This window comes from Scyliorhinus torazame, chromosome 6 (genome assembly GCF_047496885.1).
Source record: "Scyliorhinus torazame isolate Kashiwa2021f chromosome 6, sScyTor2.1, whole genome shotgun sequence".
NCBI lineage: Eukaryota > Metazoa > Chordata > Chondrichthyes > Carcharhiniformes > Scyliorhinidae > Scyliorhinus > Scyliorhinus torazame.
Window position 1 is genome coordinate 153751868 of NC_092712.1, and position 16532 is coordinate 153768399.

The window sequence follows — 16532 nt, forward strand, 5'->3', positions numbered from 1 at the left end:
CAAGTGTGGCCTCACCAAGGCCCTGTACAATTGCAGCAACACATCCCTGCTTCCACACTCAAAACCTCTCGCAAGGAAGGCCAACATACCATTAGCCTTCTTTACCGCCTGCTGCACCTGCATGCTTACTTCAGCGTCTTCCACCGTGAAGTACCTATTCTGTTCCTCTGCCATTTCTTTGTTCCCTACTACTCCTTCTCCAGCCTCATTTTCCAGTGGCCAAATGTCCTTTCTTGCCTCTCTCGTACCTTTTATATATTGTATAATGAATTTATTATGATCCTGGACCAAACCACAACAGTGTCTAGGATACTGGACAGAAACCCCAAATCTTTTATTTTAATTTTGTAAGACTGTGAGTGAGGAAAGCATACCTCACTTCAGGAGTGATTCATACAAAATAGGGATATGGTATATTAAAATAAACTTCATTACTAACACAGTATTAAAATATATTTAAACATCGCGCAAGAAAATAGCTTAGAATTACCCCTTAAACCAATGTTAAATCAATAATCAATACGGTGACACAATAACCCTTAACAGCCATCTTTTTTTTTCTCAAACAACAAAAATTTGGACATTCTGAATTCTCCCTCTGTGTACCCGAATAGGCGCCGGAATGTGGCGACTGGGGGCTTTTCACAATAACTTCATTGCAGTGTTAATGTAAGCCTACTTGTGACAATAAAGATTATTATTATTAAACCATCTAAGAACCTAAAACACTTTTAAACACAGTTAGCACTCAGGAATACTCGCTGTAGAGGTGTATTTTGAGACTGTTTAAAAAGATAGATCTGAACCCTGTCAGAACAATGCAGAATTTATGGCTATATTTCTTCACAAACCTTTCAGCTCGCCTTCCAGCCACAAACTAAAACTCTGAACCTCAACACCTGCCTGCTTCAACCTCTGGCTCCCCCCATTAACTACATCATGTTACTAACTGCACACAATGGGCTGGATTCTTGGTTGCTGGCGCCAAACCGCGTTCGGTGATTGGCCGGAGAATCCATTTTTCTCCGCCGAAATTGGGTCGGCGCCGTTTTTCGGATGCTCTGCCCCCTCAAAAATGGTGTCATCGCTGAGTATGCAGCACGCCATTGGGAAGGCCTCAGGACATCATCCAAGGCCCTCCCCGACACAGGTCACCGCCATGCGCATGCGCGGCCACGGACCCACCAATTCTCCGTCTGTATCTGCAGGTAGGGGATTTATGTGGCGTGGCTGCCAGCCCCCCACCGGGCGGACCATCGGTGCGGGGGCAGCCCGGACTTTTTGGTTGGAAGGCGAGACACATGCTCCGGACATAGTAAATCAGAGAATCCAGTCCAATATCTCTAATTAACTATTCCACAGGAAACACTTAATATAAACAAAAATCCCTTAGCCCAAACTTTTACTATGCTTTAAATGCAACTCTGGCTCCCAAAAGGCCTAGCTGTCTTGCAAACCAGGATTTTTAAAAACACTACTGCAATAGTCATACGCACACTGACCCAGGCGTTTAATCGTTACTGCACCAAATAGATATAATACAATATATCTGAAATTCTTACATCACAATACTATTGCTCAATAAGGTTATTTAGCTAGAAGATATTAATGGACACAATTTCACTCGTTAAAAAGGCAAAAACAAGCCTATCGCCGTGAAATATTATGCCCATGTTGCATTATACTTCAGGTCTTTTTTCATAATTTCACTGATCATTTTGTTCTTTTTATTTATCCCAATTGAATTTTCAGTACGTTTTGGTTGCAATGTTTCCCCATCAAGAATTTATTGTGTGCCCTAGAATTTATATCCCTGTTCTTTATAATTTCCATTCCCATAGTCCCATCTTCTTCACTGCCTTGAAGGTTCTTCACTTCTGCCAATCTCCAACCTCTCCAATTTGGAAAGCTCAATTCTCAGAAATTATTTGTTTTTTGACTGTTAAACACACATATTTCAGGTTAAAGCCAGCGAACATCTGAAATGCTGGACAGGAAAATAACAGTTGGCCAATTCACTGTTTCATACAGTTATGATGCCTCATGCATCACACTAAAGGATTCCTTGCCTCCTATTTGCCATATATTCTCCTGTGAGATATTAAAATATCTCACAGGATATCAAAGTTCCAAGGCTAATAAGGGGGAAAAATTGAAACGTGCCTTGAACAAACTCCTGTAGGTGATGGAGACTAGCTCAGAACACCACATGTTTTTTGAGTATCCCTCTTTGCTCTGGCTTTCATCTTTAGTCTTTGGCAATGGTTTAAGTTTGTGGCAGACTTCTTTTGCCTTTTTAAGAAGTGTCTAGCCTCAACGATCTGCTTTCCTCCAGCAATACAATTGGGCAGCACGGTAGCATTGTGGATAGCACAATTGCTTCACAGCTCCAGGGTCCCAGGTTCGATTCCGGCTTGGGTCACTGTCTGTGCGGAGTCTGCACATCCTCCCAGTGTGCGCATGGGTTTCCTCCGGGTGCTCCGGTTTCCTCCCACAGTCCAAAGATGTGCAGGTTAGGTGGATTGGCCGTGATAAATTGCCCTTAGTGTCCAAAATTGCCCATAGTATTGGGTGGGGTTACTGGGTTATGGGGATAGGGTGGAGGTGTTGACCTTGGGTGGGGTGCTCTTTCCAAGAGCCGGTGCAGACTCGATGGGCCGAATGGCCTCCTTCTGCACTGTAAATTCTATGATTCTATGATAATAAGTCAGGGGTTATGAACTTGGGAGTGGGACAGTCAGATACGAGTAATATTTAACATTGCACTGAATTGTTGTCTTGGCATACTGTACCATCCTGGTCTATATCTGTTTTCTCTGGCCGAGCATGTCGTTAAAGCTCATGATGTGCCCTACCCATGTCAACGGTCGCCTCATCCAAAACAGTGGTCCATCAGGAACAATTCAACCAGTTACTGGACTTACTAGATGTTTACAGATGGCGTTTTGTAAGATGTCACAGCACTGTATTCTGGAAGGTATAGTCGATAAACATTGGCATACCGCCTGAAAAAAAAATTAAAGCAATTAATAGCAAGTTTTGACATACAAAATGCCTCATATACTAGTACAGCAGCTATTTTCCAAAATATTATCTATATTTTACATAGATGCGGAACTGACATTTAGGATTGAACTTTTAATTGAAACTACTTGGAATTTAAAGAATAAATATATTTGATCAAACATAAATACTAATATAACTAAAATGCGAATCTATGTATACACGTAAATCAGAAACCAACAAGTTGCCTTCTAACGCCAAAAGGCTCTTCATATGAAAAAGTGTCCAAAGATCTATCAGATGATTAGATTGTGTTGTTGACTAATAAGAGCATGATAGAAGTTGAAAAGCTCCTGGAAACAGAAAAACAGGTTTTACTTAATTAAAATCAAATAAATGCATATTCATCCTTGATGGCCAACAATGGAACTGAAATTTTATTTGAATCAGCCAGCTAATAGAAAAAATTCAAATATTTTCAAGGACACCAGCAGTAGGTTAAAATAGCAGTAGGACTTCCCATCGGAAAAGGAGTGAACCCGTTAGCTTTACTTCACAGTCAGAAGGAGGAGGTGAATCAAACAAGAATGAAGAGTGACGTGCGCTTTATGGAGCTGAGCAAAAAATATTCTCTACAAGATGAAACAGCAATCTCAAGGTCATGGCTCTAAACAAATGCATCTCATAAGTTTATGCTCAGTAAAATCACTTGTTTGAGCACTTAATAACCATTTGTAATTTTTTCTTCTTCCCTAGGACATGCAACATCCCCAACTGAGCACAGGTGGCCTTTTCCCAGATTTCTAGCAGCACTCTTTGTGATCGGGTGCCAGGAGATGTGTATTGTCTCCCTAATGGCTAAGTTGTTCAGCACCTTTCCACAGTGGCAAAAATGAAACTAGAAAGTTGCTCTGCTGAAATTTGTGATAATGAAATTCTATCTCTATCCATAAACAAATTCAACTTGCTGCACCATCATCGTTCCACTATTTATATCCCCCAACACTAAAGTACACAACTGAAGCTGCAGCACAGGTACTTTTCATCCATAGTGAACAAAAGCATGAACCTTTTCTAAATTTAGATAATTTCATTCAACTGATACCAGAGCTATTTCAAATTAGGAAGTTTGGCACATTGATTTGAAGGCACCGGAGAGGTAGGTCTGAAGTAAATACAATTCTCAGATGCGACAAAATAGATCATTTCAAAACTGGAAAACTGACAACCCGCCGCTCCAAATCCCCACTATTGCCCTGTAAAATATCTCGGATTTTACAGTTTTGTAAATTGAAGTGCTCAATTTAAATCAAATGCTTGCTTTTCTTTTCAGTAATATTACAATCCTCCTTCTCCTACTACCATTCAATTTACCTCACAATTAAAATTTTAAAATATCATTCCAACAGTAATAACTGAAACAAAAGTGGAAAATGCTGGAAAAACTCAGCACGTTTGGCAGCAACTGTGGAGAGAGAAAATAACTGGACATTTACTTATGATTGTTAAATCAAGGGTTACGTTCAAAAAATTTAGAGTCGAAGCAAACATCAGATAGAGCTGGATGGGGCAGCCATGTGAGTGCCTTAGTAACTAACTGCTCACGATTAAGGCTCAAAAAGCTGAATGGCCTACCTTGAGCTTATTTCATATGATCATATCTTTATATGCTTTGGAAAAGGAATCAAAGACCTGGAGCTCAGTTTCTGCGTAAATGCACACACAACTAAAAGGTCTATGACTGAAGTTGCAGTGATTTTGGCTTTGGATTGAAGGTTGAACAGTTTTCTATCTGTTCTGTGGATTATCACAATGCCTGTGCGTAATTTGCTGAGTAATTTGCATTGCAGGGAGGAAAATGAAGAGGAGGGTTAGCACAATTACGCAGCCCTGTTTGACTAATTGCGATGGTTCCGCTGATGAGGATCACAGCTTGCATCTCATCACGGAATAGTCAAATATTGATGACAAATTTCTACAGGGAATGAAATTGGAGGAGAATACTACATGCCTTCATGGTTGAGAGAGAGTCAAAAGCTTTCATAAGGTCAAGAAAGACTAAGATTATGATTTACCAGGTAACAGTGTTTGCCGTGCTATTAAGTGCTTCAGAGGCTTTGACAACTCAAAGCACCAGCAGTAGTACCTTCACAAGATTATCAAAATCCAATCGCAAGAAAGGCACTCCAATAGGAGCATCCTCGACCAAGCCAAATTGCCCAGCACTAAGGCATGAATTAATCTACTGGGTGAGTGATGTCATTTATATAGCTGACACAGGACTCCCAAAAGACTCTACTCAGAATACAGCCGTGTCAGGAGATCCTATGAGGACAAAAAAAATGCTTCAAAGCTTCCCTGCTGAGATCAAACATACCTGCCAACTCATGGGAGATCCTGGTATGTGACCAACCAAAATGGAGATGACACATTTGGGAAGAACAAAGCACATTGAGATGCCAAAAGGTGAGTTGGGAATTTCAAAGATGCGACTTTAAAATAAACTTGAGAATATAATGCATACGATGATACATCACATTAAGACTTACTTTAAACATTAGCCTGATCAGAAGATTGTCCTGCTAGCTTAAACAGAGCAACTAGCGGAGATAGTAATCAACTGCTTAGGAATCACAGCAGCATATTGCAAGACATATTACAGAAAGTGTTATGATTTCTAACTGGTGACAGTTACAGTAGTTATAAGCTACATCAATGCAAAATGCAAATTTCATACAGCTTTATTTCTATCTAAAATTTATTTTTAAACCTACACACGTGCATTTAGTTAGTTATATGCATTGTACAGGCCAAGGATATGTATTTGAAAAATGGTTTTCTGCAAGAGTAAAACTGTCCAGCTATGCTTGCACATTCAGAAAGATCCCATAGTCCTCCATCAATTAAGCTAACCATTTCTGCAAAGATTCCCAAGCTTGTACCTCAATTTCAAGTCTTGATCACAGTTTCAAAATACATTTTTTCAGATATAATTTAATATCATAGATCTCCATATCACCTCTTAATTGGCCTGTTCATGGATGAAAAGACCAAGTTTATCGTACATTTACTCATACACCAATAAAATCTGAAATAGATGGTGAAATGGGCAGCACGGTAGCATTGTGGATAGCACAATTGCTTCCCAGCTCCAGGGTCCCAGGTTCAATTCCCGGATTGGGTCACTGTCTGTGCGGAGTCTGACCATTCTTCCAGTGTGTGCGTGGGTTTCCTCCGGGTGCTCCGGTTTCCTCCCACAGTCCAAAGATGTGCAGGTTAGGTGGATTGGCCAGGCTAAATTGCCCAGTGTCCAAAATTGCTTTTAGTGTTGGGTGGGGTTGCTGGGTTATGGGGATAGGGTGGAGGTGTGGATCTTGGATGGGGTGCTCTTTCCAAGAGCCGGTGCAGACTCGATGGGTCGAATGGCCTCCTTCTGCATTGCAAATTCTATGAAATCAAACAGATACTTGACTCAACCATCTTCATCTGATTCAATGACCTTCCCTCCGTTATAAGATTTGGAGTGGGCATTTTCACTGATGATTCAGTGTACTCCTCAGGTACTGAAGCAGCCCCTGTACACATGCATTAAGACCTGGAAAACATTCAGGTTTGGACTGTTAAATAGCAAGTAACATTCATGCCAAAAAAGTGCTAGGCAGTGACCATCTCCAACAAGAGAATCTACCTCCCATTGGGCATTACCATTGTTGAATCCCTCACCATCAACATCTTGAGGGTTACTATTAAGCTTAACCAGCCATGGAAATACTGGCTACAAGAGCAGGTCAGAGGCCCATCTCCTGATTTCCCCACAGCCTGCCCGTGATCTACAAGGCATAAGTCAGGATGAGACCGATTAATCTTCACTTGCCTGGATGAGTGTAGTCCAATAACACTAAAGAAGCTTGACATCATCCAAGGAAAAGCAGCTAGCTTGATCAACACACCATCAACCCTAAAACATTTACTCATCCAACTATTGTCCATGGCAGTAGCGTGTGCCATTTACAAGATGCCAAGCCCCCACAGACAGCACCTTCTAAAGCCACAACCCTAACCACCTTGAAGAACAAGGGCAACAGATGCATACAAACACCACCACCTTCCTTCCAAGCCACACAACATCCTAATGTGGAAGCATATTTCCTTTCCTTCACTGTCACTGCATCAAAAACCTGAAATTCCCTTCCTAGCAGCAACGTGTACCTACACCAGATGGATTGTAGCAGTTTAAAGATGGTTCCCCACCACCTTTCGAGAGCAATTAGGAATGGGCAACAAATGCTGGCCTTGCCAAGGACTCACTCATCCCATGAAAAATTAAATATGATATTTATTTGTATGTGAAATTTAATATGTGGGGAGCACGTTTCCTTGAAACTTCTTCTAAGTATCTGCATTAAGTGTCACTTAAGTACTCAGCAAGTATCCTGAATGCTAAAGGTGTCACACTGTGAAGCATAATTGCTGTGAGTTTATAATCAAAACATTGTACAAATTCAATTCAAAATTGAAACTAAGATCAAGCCACAGGGGTCCCATAAATTACCCAGAATGCTTTCTGAAAACATTAGTCAAGTTATTTTAAACAAATTCTTAAATTTCTAATATCAAAAATAAGGAATTAAAATTACAAATAAAAATGCCTATTTTACAAAATCAGTAAATATATATTTAATTGTTCTGTGCCTTTGAATGTCTTCACTCAAGTTTTTAGTTGAATACTTCAGTTTCTCTCAATAAAGCTTGGTCTTAGACATGATACTTAGACTTGACCAAAATGAGCAGAATGCAGATTGTGTGAAGTCTCAGCAAGAGCACAGTACCCAATCTTTTGGCATCATCCAAGTATTTACATTAGGACAGTATTCGTTAACTTCTAGCACTTACTGCTCAGTAGTTTTTCAGTAAATCTTTAATGTGATGCTTACAGTTACACAAATGTAACTTGTGCAATTTACCCCATCATTTAGGACACTTGGTTAAGCTGTCATGGGAGCATGAAGCAGAGAGAATTGCCTATCTGGCAAAAAAGGGCAAATCGGAGACTTCACTTTTCCATTGCAATTACCAGTGACAAGACTGGGCAGGGAAATGTTTGCTGTCTTGCAATATATGCACATGGGTCCCAAAAATTCACAAACAAGGTAAAAACTAGTTGTTTTTTCTCTGAAGTTCTTTTTACCTTGTTTGTGAATTTTTGGGACCCATGTGCATATGACATACTGATATTGAGCATGCTAATTGCAATTTTATTTTATTCAATCCATCATTGATTCAATATTGTTACAATATTGATTCAAGTGACCGTATCTGAAATTAAAAAAATTTGAGTAGCAATAAATTTTTTTAAATGTTCACAAGAAAAAGCTAGCACGCATGTCCCAAAAATTCACAAACAAGGTAAAAACTAGTTGTTTTTTCTCTGAAGTTCTTTTTACCTTGTTTGTAAATTTTTGGGACATACGTGCTAGCTTTTTCTTGTGAACATTTTAAAAAATTTATTGCTACTCAAATTATTTTTATTTCAGATACGGTCACTTGAATCAATATTGTAACAATATTGAATCAATGATGGATTGAATAAAATAAAATTGCAATTAGCATGCTCAACATCAGTGTGTCACTCAACAACTGAGTATCATTAGTACAGATAATTAATTGTATGAAGTAACATGATTTTTATTATTGTTTTATGTACTTGAGCTTTTTAGATTTAAAAATTTTCATACCAAAAACTTAAATTGAAATATTATTTAACTTTTACTTGCAGTCATGTTGGAAGATAATAAAAATGTATTAAGTTTTTTGTGGATAAAAGATATTTTGTAGTGCAATCAGCAATAAGTATAGTGGAACTTCAGCACACAAACCAAGTCAATAGTCACATCCAGTTCTGCATAGTACTGTTAGAATCTAATCTTGTACAAAGTTACATTTTGAAAAATCTCACGAATTTAGCAAGAAAAGCAATGAATCATTTATAAACTATCTCTAAAGCAAATTTCATTATATTTAGTACTTGAGCGCAGAATTATTTAGAAATCGAAGGGTGTTAATATTTCTGCAGGTTTCATTAATAGCTAACAGACATTTTAATTTCCTTATTGACAACTTAAAACCTAATTCAAATTCATATGACTAGCAATGCTAATAGGGGGATTAAAAGGTTAACGGGGAAAATCAATTAAAGCACACTGCTCACAATAGACCAAAAATCAATTTTACAGATACTGTATTGTTCGAAATAACTGGAACCCGCCCCCCCACCCACCCATCTAAAAGCTGGCTGATACAGACATATTGTTAAACAGAGACTTGATCCAGAACATGTTCAGTGGAATTATAGAAAGCTAGACATTTCCAGGTGGTGAAGTAACCGGAGCAGTTTCGCTTCCAAAGCCAATGTCTCATCCTGTGGGGCTCTCTATCTTACTACGAGAAATATATTCAGTCAGGTCCTGTTTACACTGCAAGAAGTAAATAGATTTGACAGGACAATATTAGTAAACATTTGCAGATGCTGCTAAGAGGTCTTCATTGCAAGGGCTTGGCTCAGATCAGAGGATTTAAATTAATAAGCACTTAAAATTCAGTATCTTTTGGAGACAATTTCCAAGGGAAACAAACGTCTGTAATCCAACTACGAACAGAATACAAACATCCACCTTCAGGCCATAAAATTTCCAAATGTATTATTTTATTTCTGACGGTTGTTACGACACCCTGGACTAGTGCCTGGTTGATTCTCGCCCTACAGACCCTGGAGTCCCAGCACAAGTGAATTAACCAATAATTTGTACATAGTTTCTGAAACCTTTGGCCCTTGACAACTCCAATGACTTAGAGGGACATTTGCACGCGAAAACAATTGTTTATTTATAACAAAAATAAAGATAAGACATGCACTACTTAGAATAACGGCCAGTTAATCTACTACTCCCACCACTTTTATTTTACCGCCCCACCTTCTATCCAAACACACACAACACAGATACACACAGAGAGAGGGGGAGCGGTAAAAATAATGAGGGGATTAATATAAAATGGAAGATAAGTGTTCTGGTTTCGGATGTTGAAGTAATTGCAGCAGCAGGCTGTCCTTCCAGGATATGGACTGATTGGAACCACCGGTTGGATTGCTAATGAGGATCTTCTGGCAGCGGCATTCAGTGAGAATTTCCAGTTGCAGGATTCCCTCACAGACTCAGGCCTGTGCAATTCTCATTTGTTTCCAGCTCCACCAGAATGATCAACAGTCTTTCCGAGACAAGAACAGAGTTCCCCGCACAAGATTTTTTTAAAAGGGTACTTAAACTACTGACCCTGCGTTTAGATGGTGGCCTGTCTGGATTTCCTTAAGATTTTCATTGCCTCACCTCAAACCCAGTTCTCAGCCTGGGTTTTACTCTTACTAGGTTTCCAGACTCACTAGAATGTCCTCTGGCTTTACTGTGGAGAAAACAGAGTCTCCAACCAGGTGGTTGAGAGAAGTTGACCTTTTCAGGGAGCGAGCAACTCAAAAGAGTCTCCTTCAGGTACGAAGGAGCAACTAAAATTGAAAACACAGTCTCACAGAGAAAGAAACATTCCAGAATGGCCCGCACCAATCAGCACTGAGTACCAGCTAAGACCCAGCAATGGTAAAACAGCTCATTGGGCGCCAGCCAAGTCCATCAAGAGGTGTCAGATCAAACAGCACATCCTGCTGGACTGTCTTTTTTTTTTTAAATTCAAGGTGAAGTCCATCTGAAAGGCATAGGTCCCATTTAATGTCCAGGTACAAATATTGGAATAGCAGAAATTAAAAGAAAAAAAAGGAACAGACAGGAATTAACAGTAGAATCCTTACAAGCTACAATTGAATGCAATCCTGTCTGATGCATTAATTGAAATGCATGTATCTGAATGTGATGGGAGCTTGGACAGGTCCATGCCAGTTCTTTGTGGGAGATAGAATGCAAGACTGCCCAATTACTAATATCAGTCAAAAAGATGGATTGTGTGGAAAATGGAGATAATTCAGTTTAGCGTAAAAGGAGACGCATTTTTCAAATTGCAGTTCGATAAATTATCGGAGCACAATATAGGGAGTTTTACATGGTATCTGTCAGCTCCGATAGAAGATCAAATACCAACTTGGCCAAACAGGAATATTTATTTCTAACATGTAACTTTCTCAACTTGTATACCTGTGCTGCACGGTGGCACAGTGGTTAGCATTGCTACCTCACAGCACCGAGGGCCCAGGTTCGATCCCGGCTCCAGGTACTGTCCGTGTGGAGTTTGCACATTCTCCTCGTGTCTGCGTGGATCTCATCCCCACAACCCAAAGATGTGCAGGCTAGGTAGACTTGCAACGCTAAATTGCCCCTTAATTGGAAAAAAGAATTATGTACTCTATTTTTTATTAAATTATTGCAAAAAAAAACTTGCATACTAAATGTATCCAAGCATTGGTAAAGCTTGCAAAGGAGGGGCTGATGTAAAGTCAGAGACAGATGTTGCAGAAATGGAAGCTAGTACACTTGCTGATGAACAGTGTGTTTGGATCAAAACTCACATCTAGCAACAATGTCTAGCGTCGAATGGCCCAGCATGAGTTAATAGCCAGGGAATTGTCTGTTTCCAATGGGGGTCAATAGCAATGCCGTTGGTCTTCTTGATATTCAGCTGAAAGAAATTGTGCCCCAATGTTGTTATTAGGGTGGTAGACTTGAGAGATTTGCGAAGGGCATTTGGAAGCCACTCACAACATTGCCAATGTGACATAAAAAATAAATGGAATACTTTCTCAAATACTGAGAAATAGGAGAAGGAACAGATAAATTTGCCACGCTCTCTGCCGGAGATCGACAGAGTGCACAGGTCACTCAGGCTGAAACCCTAAGCAGGGAAGCAGTCGAGAGCAATCATCGCGAAGCTGCACCGATATCAGGACCGGGAGAAGATCCTGGACAGACAGACTAGGGAGAGCACATGGGAAGGGCATAAAATCTGAATTGACCAAGATATTGGGGCAGATCTGGCAAAACACAGGGCTGAGTTTAACCAGGCAAAGTCAGCCCTAAACAAAAACGGGGTGCGACTATCGCGGAATATTCTGCCCTTGCTATTCCTGGAAGCGCCGATTATCCCACTGCAAACAAATCGCATCCCCTTTTTGTATAGGGCCGAAGATGTAACAAGCAAAATGGATAATGAGGATCCTGTAGTATATCTGGACTTTCGGCCGCACAGAGGGTTAATTCACAAGGTTAGATCACATAGGATTAGGGATAATTTATGAGTTTGGATAGAAGATTGGCTGACGGACAGGAGACCAGAGTCAGGATAAATGAGTCTTTTTCTGGATGGCAAGATGTAACTCGTGGGGTGCCACAGGGTTCGGTCCTTGGGCTCCAACTATTCACAAAGTATTGACAAAGTATATAAACTATTTATAGTACGAAGTCTTACAACACCAGGTTAAAGTCCAACAGGTTTGTTTCGATGTCACTAGCTTTCGGAGCGCTGCTCCTTCTTCAGGTGAATGAAGAGGTATGTTCCAGAAACATATATACAGACAAATTCAAAGATGCCAGACAATGCTTGGAATGCGACCATTAGCAGGTGATTAAATCTTTACAGATCCAGAGATGGGGTAACCCCAGGTTAAAGAGGTGTGAATTGTGTCAAGCCAGGACAGTTGGTAGGATTTCACAGGCCAGATGGTGGGGGATGAATGTAATGCGACATGAATCCCAGGTCCCGGTTGAGGCCGCACTCATGTGTGCGGAACTTGGCTATAAGTTTCTGCTCGGCGATTCTGCGTTGTCGCGCGTCCTGAAGGCCGCCTTGGAGAACGCTTACCCGGAGATCAGAGGCTGAATGCCCTTGACTGAAGTGTTCCCCGACTGGAAGGGTACATTCCTTCCTGGTGATTGTCGCGCGATGTCCGTTCATTCGTTGTCGCAGCGTCTGCATGGTCTCGCCAATGTACCACGCTTCAAGACATCCTTTCCTGCAGCGTATGAGGTAGACAACGTTGGCCGAGTTGCACGAGTACGTACCGCGTACCTGGTGGGTGGTGTTCTCACGTGTAATAGTGGTATCTAAGTCGATGATCTGGCACGTCTTGCAGAGATTGCCATGGCAGGGTTGTGTGGTGTCGTGGTCACTGTTCTGAAGACTGGGTAGTTTGCTGCAAACAATGGTTTGTTTGAGGTTGTGCGGTTGTTTGAAGGCAAGTAATGGGGGTGTGGGGATGACCTTGGCAAGATGTTCATCGTCATCAATGACGTGTTGAAGGCTGTGAAGAAGATGACGTAGTTTCTCCGCTTCGGGGAAGTACTGGACGATGAAGGGTATTCTGTCGGTTGTGTCGGTTGTGTCCCATGATTGTCTTCTGAGGAGGTCTGTGCGGTTTTTCGCTGTGGCGCGTTGGAACTGTCGATCGATGAGTCGAGTGCCATATCCCGTCCGTACGAGGGCATTTATATACAGGGACGTTTTCAGACAACACAAAAATAGGTGGGATGTAAGTTGCAATGAGGAAATAAGAACCTTACAAATGGATATCGCTAGGTTAGGAGAACGGGCCAAAATGTGGAAGATGGAGTTTAATGTGAATAAGTGTGAGGTCATGCAATTTGGTCGGAAAAATGGGATGGCAAATTATCTAAATGGGGAGACACTTTGGGATGCTCCAATGCAGAGCGGTCCTCGTTCATGAGTCACAAGAATACTAGCATGCAGGTACAGCAGATAATAAAGAGAGCGAGCAGATGGAATGCTGCCATTTATAGCTAAAGATAGGAAATGTTGCTGCTCTGCATAAGGCATTGATGAGACCATACCTGAAGTATCTTGCAGTTTGGACCCATTATTTGAGGAAAGATGATAGTGGCATTGGAGGCAGTTCAGAGGAGGTTCACTAGGTTAATTCCAGAGATAAAGGGTTTTTCCTATGAAGATAGATTGAACAGTTTAGGCCTAAACTCTCTAGAATTTGGAAGGATGCTAAGAAGTGAGTATTTAAGGAGTAGACAGATTTTTAATTGGTAATGGATGAAGGGTTATGGAGAAAAGGCAGGACAGTGGAGTTAAGGTCAGGATGAGATCGTCTATTCAATCTCAATAAGCCAAATAATCTAATTCTGCTCCTATATGGAGAGGGTACAGAAACGGTTTACTAGGATGTTGCCTGGTATGGAGGGCATTAGCTATGAGGAGAGATTAGATAAACTCTGTTCTCACTGGAATGGCGGAGGTTGAGAGGCAACATGATCGAGGCCTACAAGACTATGAGTGGCATGGACCGAGTGGATAGTCAGATGCTCTTTCCGAGGGTAGGAGAGTCAAGTACTAGGGGACATAGGTTTAAAGTGCGTGGGGAAAAGTTTAGAACAGATGTGCGAGGCAGGTTGTTTTTAATACAGAGGGTGGTAAATATATGGAACGCGCCGCCTGGGGAGATGGTGGGAGCAGGTACGATAGTGACATTTAAGGGACGTCTAGACAAACATATGAATAGGATGGGAATGAAAGGATACGGACTCTAAATGCAGACGGTTTTAATTTAGGCAGGTACCATGGTCGGTGCAGGCTTGGAGGGCTGAAGAGCCTGTTTGTGTGCTGTATTGTTCTTTGTTCTTATATCTTATGAACTGAGGAGCAAAGAACAGGAATTAATGGGTCTTTTTCCAAGTGGTAGGCAGTGACTAGTGTGGTACAGCAGGGTTCAGTGGTAGGGCCCCAGCCACAATGTGTATTCATTTGTTTTTTTAAAGATATTTTATTCCAAACACATAACAAAACATAAAATACACACTCAATACAATGTTTTATACAATTTTTTCCCTTCTATCCCCTTTTCCCCCTCCACGACTAATAATTCCTCAAATAGAGTCACAAACAACCCCCACTGCAACTCAAAGTCCTCCGCTGACCCCCTCAACTCAAACGTAATCTTCTCCAACCAGAGAACGTTGTACAAATGCCCCAGTCAGGCTGCCACCCCCGGCGGCGTATTCATCCTCCAATTTAACAGGATCCTTCGCTGGGCAATTAGAGAGGCGAAGGCCACAACATCGGCCCCCTTCCCCTCCTGAGGCTCTGGCACTTCCAATGCCCCAAAAATCGCCACTATTGGGTCCGGCTTCACCTCACTCCCACTATTTTAGTTAGCATCCCAAACACCGCCCACCCAGTATCTCTCCAGCTTCTCGCAACCACAGAACACATGCGCATGATTCACCGGCCCCTGTTCACAGCCAGGCTCTGGGTCGCGTTCCACAATAAGGAACATTACTTCAACATCCCAGCAGAGGCGGACGAGTTTGTTGGGTCGAACAGCCTGAACAAGGGGCAGGCGAGGCATCGATGAAGGCGAAGCAGAGGAGGAAAGAGAGAGAGAGAAAGTAACTTGAAGGGGCACATGATATGTTTGTGCTGCCTTGCTTTGATCAGAAAGACCAGCTTACAGGAAAGAATGAGGGCAGCGGAACACAGGTGAGGGTGAGGCATAGAGAGCGGGCATGGGACAAGGGTAACATCAGTCCCAGGAGGGGGCCATCACACTAGCATGGATAGCTAGCACAGGAAGTACGATAGCATGGGGGGCTGCAAAGCAGCTCCCGGAAGGGAGACAAAAACCCCAACAAGAATGTCGGGGGACATACCAGAGGGAGAAGGACCGACTGCGGATAAGGGCTGAGTGGGACAGACGTATCACTCATGTTACAGGATGAGGGTTGGAGATGGTTGCAATATTGATTAGCAAGAGGACGGTGTTTACAGCGACATGGACGGTTATGGACCAAGGGTGATGGTATGCCATGGTCAGCAGTGTCCTGGACGGGGCACCGGTAGTTCTGGTGAACGTGCACGCGCCCAACTGGGACGACATGGACTTCATGAAAAAGCCCATAGCGGAAATCCCCGATATCGACACACACTGACTGATCCTGCTTCAACCGAGTACAGGACCCACTGACAGACCGATCAAACCCCAAAACGGGGAAAAAGACAGGCATGGCTAGGGAACTGGGAACTTTCATGGAGCAGATAGGGGCAGTGGACCCATGGCAGGGCACGGCTAGGAAACTGGGAATTTTCATGGAACAGATGAGGGCAGTGGACCCATGGCAGTTCCTGCACCCCAGTGATAGGGAATTCTTGTTCTTTTCGCCGATGCATAAAGTATACACTCTTATTGATTCTTTGCAGTGGAGAAAACAGTGCTTCCAGAAATAGTCAGAACGGAACACTCCGCAATAATCATCTCCGGCCACGCTCCACATTACATGGATGTGAACTTGGAGACAGGCCGTGTCCAGCGCCCCATATGGAAGTTGGACACGGACCTTTTGGCCGACAAGGTCTTCTGCCAGAAAATATCACAGGCCATAGGTGAGTACATCACTAACAACTAAGGGGAAGTCTCACCTTCCACAGTCTGGGTGGCACTGAAGGCGATGATATGGGGAGAGGGTATCACCTACAAGGCTCGTAGAGAAAGGGAAGAGAGGGCGTCGAGGCAGCAA

General features: G+C 42.1%; 1 protein-coding gene across 1 annotated transcript in view; it reads right to left on the reverse strand.

The window, feature by feature from the left end:
- Positions 1 to 16532, reverse strand: part of tex10 (testis expressed 10) — a 180702-nt gene that overhangs the window by 78477 nt on the left and 85693 nt on the right. The window contains exon 12 of the mRNA XM_072508933.1: positions 2925 to 3005. Within this exon, the coding sequence (XP_072365034.1) occupies positions 2925 to 3005 (81 nt within the window). The remainder of the gene's footprint in view (positions 1 to 2924; positions 3006 to 16532) is intronic.